Here is a 15,653-nt window from a genome sequence, read left to right on the forward strand (position 1 = left end):
ACTGCAGTTGCAGTGTCATTACACATTTATAAGCAGTTATAAACAGAGAGTACGACATTTCAGAATCACAGATCCTTAAAAAAAGCTTTCAGACAATTTAATTGAAAGGGTTTCTAATTGCTTTGCAATCAATCATTGATGCTCTCTCTCTCTCTCTCTCTCGCTCTCTTACTCTCTCGCTCTCTCGCTCTCTCACTCTCTCGCTCTCTCACTCTCTCGCTCTCTCACTCTCTCTCTCTCTCACACACACACAAATTCCACGTAATGACATTTCTTCTGACACATGCTGAGATTTCAAGCTGGCCCCAGATGTCCTTAAAGGTCTTAAGTGGTCTTCTCAAAGAACTTTCTTTTGAAATTATGTCCACTAGGGGGCAATAATTACTTAAACATCAGCGTTAGGAGCATTCATCAAGATTCAACTGTATTGTTTTCTAAGTTTACTTTTCAGAGCTCTTCAAGCCTGAGTTATCAAAACCAAGAGCACAGTTTCTCTCTTATATTTTTGCTGTGTATTGAAATAAAGAAATCAATCCAGACAAAAAGAGAGACATCACTTTGATATGTTTAATGAATTGAGTCAATGACAAAATGCATAAACGTCAAGATCAATCACCAACTGATCAGACAGCAACTACTGAAAGCCTGGAGCCTTCGGCGAACCTGGAATTTCGAACGACTCCGAGAGGATGAAATGTGGTCACGCAGCTTTGCTCATGGTAATGCAGCGGGTTATGCAGCGCAGTTTAGAGTCATCAGAACGGTGGATTTGACTCATAGAGCAAAGACCAAAACAATAGCATCGAAATCATACGGATACATAAGGCCACGGTGCCTCAGGTACGATTCTAAAATGTATGTTTATGTCTAAACACTGCTTTCACAGGCTGGAGAAAAAGAATACTGAGTTTGTTTTTTGCAAAAACTAGAAAAATGGTCCTGGCAAAAAACATGCCAATATGAATACTTTCGATTCTGTGTAACCTAACAAAAGAGAAATTATGTGAGCGAGAGAGAGAGAGAGAACAAAAGATCCTGTGTTTTTCTCCCTCTCTCTCAGTTTCCCACACTCCGGTGGCACAGGTGAGCGTGGGATTTTCCTTCATCTCTATATTCAGGACTTGGCTTCAGATTTAGCGAAGAGCGGACGCAGCTGATCCTGAGTGGTGGCCTCTTTCTGCTGCATCAGGTCCGGGTGGCCTTTAGTGACACCCCAGCTATCCGGGGCAGACATGGACGGGCAGAACGGACGACCAGAGGCGGGCTTCAGCTTCTCCCAGTAATCACGGCGGGCTCTGAAGGACAAGTGAAGTTACATGAAACAGTCAAAAAAAAAAAACAATCTTATGTCTGACTTTAACAAAAGACCTGAAAGATGCTGCTGAATTCTGATTCCTCACAATGAGCTGCTTTTCAGCAGATATTCTGGTTAAAACATGGACTTTAACCCACAGGATTTATCTGAAGCTATGAAAGAAACTCTATGTACAAGGGTGAGTCATTAAGCATTAAGGACTCAATAAGCATCAGAACAAAATCGAGAGCACTGTTATGACACCTATTTGCAATAAACAATTATTTTTTTCTCAAAAAGCAGCTCTGACAGGAGCTCTATGAAACTCTAAATGGATAAAACATGACATGCTGGAAGGAAAGGCCTTGTTTAAAAAATGCTGATTATTTTCCTACACCAGCCCTCCCTGAAGTGTGTGCTGTTACACAAGAGGCTTTTTCACAGACTGACTAACTAAATTTCCTGAAATCTGTATCTAGTTGGCTGAATTTCTTTCTTGCTTCACTAACTAGCAAGCAGTGAGGGATACCAGGGACGGTACGTGACGTACGTACGTCTGCTGACACTTATTATACTTATGTTATATAGGTGATGGCTAGATTTCCTTTGTTTACCTTCCATAGTAATATAGAGGAATGAATTCATAATCAATTTGAGGTTGGTTATTCGAGGTTACCTGGCTCGGACCCAGGGCTTGGTGTGCATCTCCAGGCCGCTTCCCCACTGGCCGTGCTTCTCAGAGCCCTCGGGCAGGAACCCGCGCTCCGTAGCCAGCTCCTCAGCTATAGCACGGATGTGGTAGGGCTCGAACCCGCAGCAGCCGCCGATGAAGCGGATTCCTGCATTGTAGGCCATTCTGGCATACTGCTGCATGTCCCAGCGGGTCAGTACTCTGGGCTCCAGAGCTGTAGGACAGACAAACAGTGCAGTTAGGACTGAGCTACGTGACTGAAGGGTTCATGCTTAGCACACTGAGATGAATAAACCATGGAATTTTTAATCATTTTATCATATGTTTGTGATATATTTGAGTTTTTATCTGGTTAGTGCTACTGTAGATCATTACAGTATGTCCAGGATAAAGAAGGCATCGAAGTACATCGAAGTTTCTGAGATCATAAAATTCACGTCATAAGCACTCTGAAACATTAATCATGTTTGTTCATCACACCGAGAGGCTGATTAACGTAACTGCTGGAGGAAAAGGCCTAGCGTAAATAAGACAGTGACTCTGAACCAAGAGAGCCAAGCTCAAGGATCACAGGGCAAAGTGAACACGATCCCTACAAGAAATATAATAAACATTTCAAAGATTCTGAGCTTTGACCTTCAGCAGCGCTTATGATTGGTCATCGAAGTAAGCGATGCGCTTTCTCATGTGTTCTGTTTTAGCTTCGCACAACAAAAATGGATATCGTAGGGAACCAGAGTGAGAGAGAAGAGAGGAGAATGAGGAACACGTGGAGGGTTAGATAGAGTCGGAGAGAAGAACTGCTGAAGGGTGGAGTGAAAATATCGAACAGGAGAAATGGAGGAGACGAAAGGATATGAATGAATGCGTACGCGCAACATCACGTGACGCTGTTTATTATTATTATTATTATTATTATTATTATTATTATTGCGCACGGAAAATAAATAGCGAGAGATATATATATGTATATACGGCGAAGGAGTAAACGTTTACCGAAGGGGAACTCGGGCAGGTCGATGAAGCCCTGGCAGCTGCAGTCAGGCGTGTGGTAGGCCAGAGGCTGCACCATGAAGTGAGCTTTGAGTCCAGCTTTCTCCACCGCCGCCTTCATCATGGATACGGTCTCCACACAGGTCTTGGGGTCAAAGTGGCAGTTCACTCCTACGATGTCGGCGCCTGGGGGCAAGAATGGGGACAAGAGGGGGAAAGTGAAAGAAATATTCATTAAAAATAGTTCCAATGACCCACAAATTTAGTTGATCATCCATTTCAATGACATTTGAGCTGAGATTAGTCCGAAAAGGACAAATCTTTAGCATATGATCCGACGTTTCCTCGGTTCACTACTCACACCTTCACTGATTCATTCCTACCTCCTTATACTGTTTAGTGCACAAAAAACATGAAGGGAGAAATCATGGCTTAGAAAGAAATCTTATCCTGTTGTTTCTGTCAAACTGGTGAGTTTACTTACCGTAGCTAGTACTTAGGTAATACAGATAGCTTAGCTGTAGGCTATATGTTTTTAGTTGCTACCGTTTAAGGAAAATCTAAAATCAAACAATAGACGCTACATGCTCAGAGTGACACAAATGACCTGTTGCTGGCTTGCTAGCATGAGTGTAATGTTGCTAACAAGTTGGACAATATATTATTATTTGTTTATGAAGCTAGGAGGCTGGAGGCATGACCTAATGTGTAAAAGGTGGAAAAAGATAGATAGATAGATAGATAGATAGATAGATAGATAGATAGATAGATAGATAGATAGATAGATAGATAGATAGATAGATAGATAGATAGATAGATAGATAGATAGATAGTACAAACAAACATAGCGTACCAGCCTTCACCAGACGGATGGCACAGTCTCCAGGGTTGACCCCATGCATGTCTCCCATGGGTCCGATGCACAGGGTGGCAGCAACGGGTTTCCCGGTGGCCTTCAAGACTTGGACGGCCCACTCGGCTTCCTCGACGTGCTCGAAGTACTGCAGCGTGAATCACAGCGACATTTATTGCCACGTAATGCTAACTCACACACGTTTAGATGAGCTAATCCTATCCAGAACCGTTCACACAAGCAACATAACGCTCCCCCTCACCTCGGCGATCAGGAAATCCACGTTCTTCTTGATGAAGACGTCCATCTGCTTCTTGAAGATGGCTTTCACTTCAGTCTCACTTTTGCAGCTCAGGTACGAGGGGGTCTGAGAGACTCCGCCTGCAACCAGGGCGTCGCCCTCATTGGCCACCCCTCTGGCCAGATCACAAGCCGCTTCGTTGATTTGCGCCCCCTGTTGGTGGGGTGAAAAGGGTTACTACAGCAGGACACACATACCACACCAAGGATATGTTCTAGATTAAAGATCTACAACCTCCTACTGATCCAACCTTCCTCATCCTCTACCTCTTCATCATTTGCTTTTCCATTAGAGTTCTCGATATTATAGTTGAATATTATATGAGGTGACAGCAAAAAGCTGCCCTGCTTCTCCCTGCTGCCCCAGAACTCTGATTTAACCACATTTATATCATTTAAAATCTCACTTTAACAGCAAGCCCTTGACAGAAATATATGAAGAGTCTTACAGTGAAGCCGACGGTGTTGCCTCTGTTCTCAAGTTTATCATCACTGGCATAGAAGGTAAAAGTCTGCATGACATTTGACCCCGCCCTCAGGAATTCTCTGTGCAGCTGTCGCACTATGATACAGAGAGAGAGAGAGAGAGAGAGAGAGAGAGAGAGAGAGAGAGAAAGTGAGAGAAATCCATTCACAGCTGTTCACAATATGTTATTTGGCATTGCACAAACCAGGCAAGTGTTTGGTTTGAGCTATATGCACCACACACACACACACACACACACACACAGTCTCTCTTTCACTCACTCTCACACACACACTCACAGTCTCTCTTTCACTCACTCTCACACACACACACACAGTCTCTCTTTCACTCACTCTCACACACACACTCACAGTCTCTCTTTCACTCACTCTCACACACACACTCACAGTCTCTCTCACTCACTCTCACACACACACTCACAGTCTCTCTCTCACTCACTCTCACACACACACTCACAGTCTCTCTCTCACTCACTCTCACACACACACTCACAGTCTCTCTCTCACTCACTCTCTCACTCACTCTCACAGTCTCTCTCTCACTCACTCTCACACACACACTCACAGTCTCTCTCTCACTCACTCTCACACACACACACACTAACAGTCTCTCTCTCACTCACTCTCACAGTCTCTCTCTCACTCACTCTCACACACACACTCACAGTCTCTCTCTCACTCACTCTCACACACACACTCACAGTCTCTCTCTCACTCACTCTCACAGTCTCTCTCTCACTCACTCTCACACACACACTCACAGTCTCTCTCTCACTCACTCTCACACACACACACAGTCTCTCTTTCACTCACTCTCACACACACACTCACAGTCTCTCTCTCACTCACTCTCACACACACACTCACAGTCTCTCTCTCACTCACTCTCACACACACACACAGTCTCTCTTTCACTCACTCTCACACACACACACACAGTCTCTCTCTCACTCACTCTCACACACACACTCACAGTCTCTCTCTCACTCACTCTCACACACACACTCACAGTCTCTCTCTCACTCACTCTCACACACACACTCACAGTCTCTCTCTCACTCTCTCACACACACACTCACAGTCTCTCTCTCACTCACTCTCACACACACACTCACAGTCTCTCTCTCACTCTCTCACACACACACTCACAGTCTCTCTCTCACTCACTCTCACAGTCTCTCTCTCACTCACTCTCACACACACACACAGTCTCTCTTTCACTCACTCTCACACACACACACACAGTCTCTCTTTCACTCACTCTCACACACACACACACAGTCTCTCTCTCACTCACTCTCACACACACACTCACAGTCTCTCTCTCACTCACTCTCACACACACACTCACAGTCTCTCTCTCACTCACTCTCACACACACACTCACAGTCTCTCTCTCACTCACTCTCACACACACACTCACAGTCTCTCTCTCACTCACTCTCACAGTCTCTCTCTCACTCACTCTCACACACACACTCACAGTCTCTCTCTCACTCACTCTCACAGTCTCTCTCTCACTCACTCTCACACACACACTCACAGTCTCTCTCTCACTCACTCTCACACACTCACAGTCTCTCTCTCACAGTCTCTCTCTCACTCACTCTCACACACACACACTCACAGTCTCTCTCTCACTCACTCTCACACACACACACTCACAGTCTCTCACTCTCACACACACACACTCACAGTCTCACTCTCACTCACTCTCACTCACACACACTCACAGTCTCTCTCTCACTCACACACACTCACAGTCTCTCTCTCACTCACACACACTCACAGTCTCTCTCTCACTCACTCACACACACTCACAGTCTCTCTCTCACTCACTCTCACTCACACGCACTCACAGTCTCTCTCACTCACTCTCACTCACACACACTCACAGTCTCTCACTCTCACACACACACACACACACACACACACACACTCACAGTCTCTCTCTCACTCACTCACACACACTCACAGTCTCTCTCTCACTCACTCTCACTCACACGCACTCACAGTCTCTCTCACTCACTCTCACTCACACACACTCACAGTCTCTCTCACTCACTCTCACTCACACACACTCACAGTCTCTCTCTCACTCACACACACTCACAGTCTCTCTCTCACTCACTCACACACACTCACAGTCTCTCTCTCACTCACTCTCACTCACATGCACTCACAGTCTCTCTCACTCACTCTCACTCACACACACTCACAGTCTCTCTCTCACTCACTCTCACACACACACACACTCACAGTCTCTCTCTCACTCACTCTCACACACACACAGTCTCTCTCTCACTCATTCTCGCACACACACTCACAGTCTCTCTCTCACTCTCACACACACATACACACACACACAGTCTCTCTCTCACTCACTCACACACACACACTCACAGTCTCTCTCTCACTCACTCACACACACACACACTCACAGTCTCTCTCTCACTCACTCACTCACTCACTCACTCACACTCACAGTCACTCACTCACTCACACACACACACTCACAGTCTCTCTCTCACTCACACACACACTCACAGTCTCTCTCTCACTCTCACACACACACACAGTCTCTCTCTCACTCACTCACACACACATACACACACACACAGTCTCTCTCTCACTCACTCACACACACACACTCACAGTCTCTCTCTCTCTCACTCACTCACTCACTCACTCACACACACACACACACACACTCACAGTCTCTCTCTCACTCACTCACTCACTCACTCACACACACACACTCACAATCTCTCTCTCACTCAAACACACACACACACTCTCTCTCTCTCTCACTCACACACATACTCACAGTCTCTCTCTCACTCACTCACTCACTCACAGTCTCTCTCTCTCACTCACACACACTCACAGTCTCTCTCTCACTCACTCACACACACTCACAGTCTCTCTCTCACTCACTCTCACACACACACTCACAGTCTCTCTCTCACTCACTCTCACACACACACTCACAGTCTCTCTCTCACTCACTCTCACACACACACACTCACAGTCTCTGTCTCACTCACTCTCACACACACTCACAGTCTCTCTCTCACTCACTCTCACACACACACACACACTCACAGTCTCTCTCTCACTCACACACACACACTCACAGTCTCTCTCTCACTCACTCTCACACACACACACTCACAGTCTCTCTCTCACTCACTCTCACACACACTCACAGTCTCTCTCTCACTCACTCTCACACACACACTCACAGTCTCTCTCTCACTCACTCTCACACACACACACACTCACAGTCTCTCTCTCACTCACTCTCACACACACACTCACAGTCTCTCTCTCACTCACTCTCTCACACACACACACTCACAGTCTCTCTCTCACTCACTCACACACACACTCACAGTCTCTCTCTCACTCACTCTCACACACACACAGTCTCTCTCTCACTCACTCTCACACACACACACACACACAGTCTCTCTCTCACTCACTCACACACACACACACACACACAGTCTCTCTCTCACTCACTCACACACACACTCACAGTCTCTCTCTCACTCACTCACTCACACACACACTCACAGTCTCTCTCTCACTCACACACACACTCACAGTCTCTCTCTCTCTCACTCACACACACACTCACAGTCTCTCTCTCACTCACTCACACACACTCACAGTCTCTCTCTCACTCACTCACACACACTCACAGTCTCTCTCTCTCTTACTCACACACACTCACAGTCTCTCTCTCTCACTCACTCACACACACACTCACAGTCTCTCTCTCACTCACTCACTCACTCACACACACTCACAGTCACTCACTCACAGTCACTCACAGTCACTCACTCACTCACTCACACTCACAGTCACTCACTCACTCACACACACTCACAGTCTCTCTCTCACTCACTCACACACACTCACAGTCTCTCTCTCACTCACTCACACACACACTCACAGTCTCTCTCTCACTCACTCACACACACTCACAGTCTCTCTCTCACTCACTCACACACACACACTCACAGTCTCTCTCTCTCTTACTCACACACACTCACAGTCTCTCTCTCTTACTCACTCACACACACACTCACAGTCTCTCTCTCACTCACTCACACACTCACAGTCTCTCTCTCACTCACAGTCTCTCTCTCACTCACTCACTCACACACACACTCACAGTCTCTCTCACTCACTCACTCACACACACTCACAGTCACTCACTCACTCACTCACTCACTCACAGTCACTCACTCACTCACTCACTCACTCACTCACACACAGTCACTCACTCACTCACTCACACACACACTCACAGTCTCTCTCTCACTCACTCACACACACTCACTCACACTCACAGTCACTCACTCACTCACACACACTCACAGTCACTCACTCACTCACTCACTCACAGTCACTCACTCACTCACAGTCACTCACTCACTCACTCACTCACTCACTCACACTCACAGTCACTCACTCACTCACTCACACTCACAGTCACTCACTCACTCACACTCACAGTCACTCACTCACTCACTCACACTCACAGTCACTCACTCACTCACACTCACAGTCACTCACTCACTCACTCACTCACTCACACACACTCACAGTCACTCACTCACTCACTCACACACACTCACAGTCACTCACTCACTCACACACACTCACAGTCACTCACTCACTCACTCACTCACACTCACAGTCACTCACTCACTCACACACACTCACAGTCACTCACTCACTCACAGTCACTCACTCACTCACTCACACACACTCACAGTCACTCACTCACTCACTCACACTCAGTCACTCACTCACTCACTCACTCACACTCACAGTCACTCACTCACTCACACACACTCACAGTCACTCACTCACTCACACACACAGTCACTCACTCACTCACAGTCACTCACTCACTCACACACACTCACAGTCACTCACTCACTCACACACACTCACAGTCACTCACTCACTCACTCACACACACTCACAGTCACTCACTCACTCACACTCAGTCACTCACTCACACTCACAGTCACTCACTCACTCACACTCACAGTCACTCACTCACTCACAGTCACTCACTCACTCACTCACTCACACTCACAGTCACTCACTCACTCACTCACACTCACAGTCACTCACTCACTCACTCACTCACAGTCACTCACTCACTCACTCACACTCACAGTCACTCACTCACTCACTCACTCACTCACTCACTCACACTCACAGTCACTCACAGTCACTCACTCACACTCACAGTCTCTCTCTCACTCACTCTCACACACACACTCACAGTCACTCACAGTCACTCACAGTCACTCACAGTCACTCACTCACACACTCACTCACAGTCACTCACTCACTCACTCACAGTCACTCACTCACTCACTCACAGTCACTCACTCACAGTCACTCACTCACTCACTCACAGTCACTCACTCACTCACTCACTCACTCACACTCACAGTCACTCACTCACTCACACACACTCACAGTCACTCACTCACTCACTCACTCACTCACAGTCACTCAGTCACTCACTCACTCACTCACACACACTCACAGTCACTCACTCACTCACAGTCACTCAGTCACTCACTCACTCACACTCACTCACACTCACAGTCACTCACAGTCACTCACTCACTCACAGTCACTCACTCACTCACTCACTCACTCACACACACTCACAGTCACTCACTCACTCACAGTCACTCACTCACTCACAGTCACTCACTCACTCACAGTCACTCACTCACTCACACACTCACTCACACACTCACAGTCACTCACTCACTCACACACTCACTCACACACTCACTCACTCACACTCACAGTCACTCACTCACTCACAGTCACTCACTCACTCACTCACTCACAGTCACTCACTCACTCAGTCACTCACTCACTCACGCTCACAGTCACTCACACACTCACTCACACACTCACAGTCACTCACTCACTCACAGTCACTCACTCACTCACAGTCACTCACTCACTCACTCACACACACTCACAGTCACTCACTCACACACTCACTCACTCACACACTCACACACTCACTCACACACTCACAGTCACTCACTCACTCACAGTCACTCACTCACACACTCACTCACACACTCACTCACTCACACACTCACACACTCACACACTCACTCACACACTCACAGTCACTCACTCACTCACAGTCACTCACTCACTCACTCACTCACACACTCACACACTCACTCACACACTCACAGTCACTCACTCACTCACAGTCACTCACTCACTCACACACTCACACACTCACTCACACACTCACAGTCACTCACTCACTCACACACTCACACACTCACAGTCACTCACAGTCACTCACAGTCACTCACTCACTCACAGTCACTCACTCACTCACACACTCACTCACTCACAGTCACTCACACACTCACAGTCACTCACTCACTCACAGTCACTCACTCACTCACAGTCACTCACTCACTCACAGTCACTCACTCACTCACACACTCACTCACACACTCACAGTCACTCACTCACTCACACACTCACTCACACACTCACTCACTCACACTCACAGTCACTCACTCACTCACAGTCACTCACTCACTCACTCACAGTCACTCACTCACTCAGTCACTCACTCACTCACGCTCACAGTCACTCACACACTCACTCACACACTCACAGTCACTCACTCACTCACAGTCACTCACTCACTCACAGTCACTCACTCACTCACTCACACACACTCACAGTCACTCACTCACACACTCACTCACACACTCACTCACTCACACACTCACACACTCACTCACACACTCACAGTCACTCACTCACTCACAGTCACTCACTCACACACTCACTCACACACTCACACACTCACACACTCACACACACACTCACAGTCACTCACTCACTCACAGTCACTCACTCACTCACTCACTCACACACTCACACACTCACTCACACACTCACAGTCACTCACTCACACACTCACTCACACACTCACTCACACACTCACAGTCACTCACTCACTCACAGTCACTCACTCACTCACACACTCACACACTCACAGTCACTCACAGTCACTCACTCACTCACTCACACACACTCACAGTCACTCACTCACTCAGTCACTCACTCACTCACTCACTCACTCACTCACTCACTCACTCACTCACACTCACAGTCACTCACTCACTCACTCACTCACTCACTCACTCACTCACTCACACACACTCACAGTCACTCACTCACTCAGTCACTCACTCACTCAGTCACTCACTCACTCACTCACTCACTCACTCACTCACTCACACACACTCACAGTCACTCACTCACTCACTCACTCACTCACACACACTCACAGTCACTCACTCACTCAGTCACTCACTCACTCACTCACTCACACACTCACTCACGCTCACAGTCACTCACTCACTCACACACTCACTCACACACTCACTCACTCACTCACTCACTCTCGTATATAATACATACAGGCCCCAAAACTCAACATTTTCATTCATAATCTGCTCTGCAAATAAACAGTTATTAAAAGCAACTCAGATAGTCAGGATTTTGGACAAACTTGTCCTCCTTTAAAGTCAGTGTACACTGTCTAAAGACGGACAAAATACAGAATACTCTATGAAACTCTAGAAACAAAACCTTCCAAGAACCTTTCAGTAAAGGGTTCTTTAAGGCATTCCCTTTTTCCTTAATACCATAAAGAGCATGTTGATAGTCTGAAGAACATTTTGTGCAACGGAAAACTTCCATGGTTATTAAAGGTTCCTCACAGAACCATACCAAAAAAATTCCAGAACCTTTATTAGAGCGTATTTTTCACTCAGTGTGCACGCTGTGATGGAAAAAGTTCAAAATGATGCAAAGAAGCCTTTTTACCAATGATCTTCATAACGAATAATTACTTAAGTACACTGCAGTTACTTCCAGGATTCTTCAGATATTATTGATGTTCTGCACAATGTGTTGGCGAGGTGTTTCTTTAATAATTAAACCTGTGATAACTGAAGATCTGTATAATAATAATAATAATAATAATAATAATAATAATAATAATAATAATAATAATAATAATAATAATAATAATAATAATAATAATAATAATAATAATAAGGCGCTGCGTTCAGGTCGCAGTCTCCCCTGGAGGCGTGGGTTCGAATCCCACTTCTGACATTGGTTATTTCGCTTTGGCAATTTCCCCACTGTGGGACGAATGAAGGTGTATCTTATCCAGGTTTCTTCTCTATTTTAAAATCCACTCCAATACGATTTCACAGATGACTAATTTCTTAAATTATCGCAGAGAAATTCAAATTTCAAGCTAGACTGGGATGTCCAGGGTTTTGGACAGAACTTTAAAACGCAAAATTGAGCAATATATGGCGTATATTTTACACAATGCCTAACCTCAACATGGAGCTTCAGAAATCTGCGCGAGTTTTACGTTTTAAGAGGAGAGTTTTGTCTTAATCAGGGTCACCTACGTGAACACGCCCTCTCCTTACCCACAGGGTTTCCTCCATTCAAATCAATGACGTAATCGCGTAAGTGTTAATTAGAGCCTGTGCAAGTGAGCAGAGTTTCCTCTTTTTTCAGTTAAACGGATAATAATGTGACACTCACCGGCTTCGGGGTGCTCAGCTGCGGCTTCAGGAGTCCAGGGTCCGGCTTTCACGTAGCCTCTCTTCTCCAAGGCGAAGACGAAGCCGCCGTCTCCGATCACAACCTCGCCTGCGTTCAGGCGCTCCAGGATGCCCTACAAATAAACAAACAAGCAAACAAACAACAATTTGATTTAAAAAATCATCAGTATTCAAGCTATATTGTGGGTTTATCGTGAGGCGTCTGGATTTTGGAGACTTTTTTGCGTGCGTAAAATACAAAAATCGGAAAATATCTTTATCCTCATGCGTAAACTAATTCTCATTGCATGCTCATATTCTGTTTTTGTTTTTTTTCGCAAAGCAACTTCTTAACAAACAAATCTGGGAGTTTACCTTCTTGGATCCGACGGGTGCCATTTGTTTTGCAGATCTTTGGTATTGCAGGGGGATGTAAAGTTAATGTCGGAGCAGCTGAAACCCTGACCTGGCACTCTCTGGTGAAAAAGCAGAAAGCAGACCAAGCTTTTTATATCTCCCTGTGAAAGGAGGTGGTGGAGGAGGACTGGTGGGTGTGACGCCCTCTCCAAACCAGTTTTTTCTTTCTGTGTAATAAATGATGCAATCATGTCATCCAGCCTCCTGTCTTTACGAAATCCATTGGACTTATCTATGAATTGACGTGCATGTGTTTATTTAAAGGTGGACTATAGCATTCCAATAGGAAAATAGCTCAGGTCGCAGAGCAAGCAGAATTAAAGTTCGAATTGAAAGCACATTGCTGTTTTTATTCATTAAGTTTGTTTGTTACTAAAAGCCACTAGGTTGCACAAGTCCAGCATTCGCATCATTTTTGCAATGATTTCATGACCACTTTGATGATCAGGTCCAAAGTTCATCACAAAGGCCTAGTCTTTTTCTTTCTTTCATTTATTTTTTCTTATCCACTTGCAAAATGGATGATAAAATGGTGCTGACGAGCCAGAGATCTTTCACAGCAAAGCAAAAACAACATGATGCATGATGATTAAATCATGCATGGGGTGGATTATACTACTGAATCTGGCTGGAGATTGACTGAACGTGGATGTTCTCACTCTGGAACGGGTCACAGCTCAAAACATTTCCACACACGGTGTGACAGATGAGAGCAAATATTTAAAAGAATTGGTCAGAATTTCTAAGGTTGTTTGCCCAAATCCATGGGTGTTATTAGATAGGCACTCGCAATAGTTGTGTGTCGTAATAGTATGCATGTTCCATAAAGTTTCAGAAGTATCGATACACTATCATGGCACATGTTTCTTTCTGGATTTGTTCAGCTACTTTCTTATTTCTTTTCATTTCGGCTCTGATCTTTAATTAAAACACGACATGCACAAGTATCTCAGTGTCCACTTTGGCTTCTATGGTGCTCAGTAGATAAAAACTAGTGTGCTGGTTATCTTCAGTTGAAGGTACACAGCTGTCTGTGTATATTTCTACACACACACACACACACACACATACACAATTTCACCTTGCAAGAAAAGTAAACACTTTTTTTTGTACAGCTTGTTAAAGACACAAATAACAATCCACCACAACATACAGATGCACATGCTATGGCTCGTGCATGCATGCAATACCCAGCAACTTGGACGTGAAATAAAGGCAAAATTCTGGAAGCAATTTCTGTGTGAGTTAGACGTATAGTGAACTACATGCCAAGGCTCTCCCTCCCTCCCTTCCTCCAGCTGTCAGATCGTCTGTCCTGTAGTGACCTGTTTAGACTGGATCTTACACACCAACTGGTCCTGAACCCTGCCCAGCGACGGCTCCAGTTGCATCCAGCAGCAAACGCTTTAACACAAGAGGCATAGCGATGAGATCAGTTACAGATCAACATGTTTTGCTTTTTTCTATTTCAGACATATAAAAAAATACAATATGAAGGCGCAAGAAACATAATATCTAAAGCGTATTCTTTTTTCCATATTTATATTCTATAGGTAAACTATAATGTTAACATTAGCTAGAGTAATAATTTGTGGGCCTGTGCATGTGTTCATGTCTCTGGACTCGTATATACCTTACTCATATATCATGTCATTCTGATTGTGGCTTCCAAGTCAAGTCAAGTCAAGAAGCCTTTATTGTCATTTCAACCATATATAGCTGACGCAGTAGACCGAAATGAGACAACGTTTCTCCAGGACCCTGGTGCTACATAAAACAACATAGAGCTACAAAACAACACAGAGCTAAGGACAGAAAGTAAGTTGTCCTAGCCACATAAGCTGTCTTGTCACTTGCACATCACTGCCAGCCTTGCACTATATCACTCAAAGCTATGTTGCTATTTGTAATGACAATAAAGCTGAATTTAATCTTCAGGAGTTTTGATTC

General features: G+C 45.4%; 1 protein-coding gene across 1 annotated transcript; it reads right to left on the minus strand.

Annotated features, from left to right (window-relative positions):
* Positions 1–553: 553 nt before the first annotated feature.
* On the minus strand, positions 554–13,819 carry bhmt (betaine-homocysteine methyltransferase). The gene is made up of 8 exons (XM_058414714.1): positions 13,662–13,819; positions 13,288–13,420; positions 4,581–4,693; positions 4,094–4,285; positions 3,832–3,979; positions 2,982–3,164; positions 1,971–2,199; positions 554–1,295 (listed from the first exon to the last, which is right to left on the minus strand). The coding sequence occupies exons 1-8, from the start codon at positions 13,683–13,685 to the stop codon at positions 1,115–1,117; spliced, it is 1,203 nt and encodes a 400-aa protein (XP_058270697.1). The 5' UTR covers positions 13,686–13,819; the 3' UTR covers positions 554–1,114.
* Between the last annotated feature and the right edge of the window lie 1,834 nt (positions 13,820–15,653).

The sequence above is a fragment of the Hemibagrus wyckioides genome, linkage group LG18 (genome assembly GCF_019097595.1).
Source record: "Hemibagrus wyckioides isolate EC202008001 linkage group LG18, SWU_Hwy_1.0, whole genome shotgun sequence".
Taxonomy (NCBI): Eukaryota; Metazoa; Chordata; class Actinopteri; order Siluriformes; family Bagridae; genus Hemibagrus; species Hemibagrus wyckioides.

Bases quoted from the DNA above. Each gene is read 5' to 3' on its own strand.
- bhmt (XM_058414714.1), bottom strand. From the start codon at position 13,685: ATGGCACCCGTCGGATCCAAGAAG. The intron at 4,694-13,287 runs GTGAGTGTCACA...TCTGTATCATAG, and splicing joins AGCTGAGCACCCCGAAGCCG to TGCGACAGCTGCACAGAGAA. The intron at 1,296-1,970 runs GTAACCTCGAAT...CTTGTCCTTCAG, and splicing joins AAGCCCTGGGTCCGAGCCAG to AGCCCGCCGTGATTACTGGG.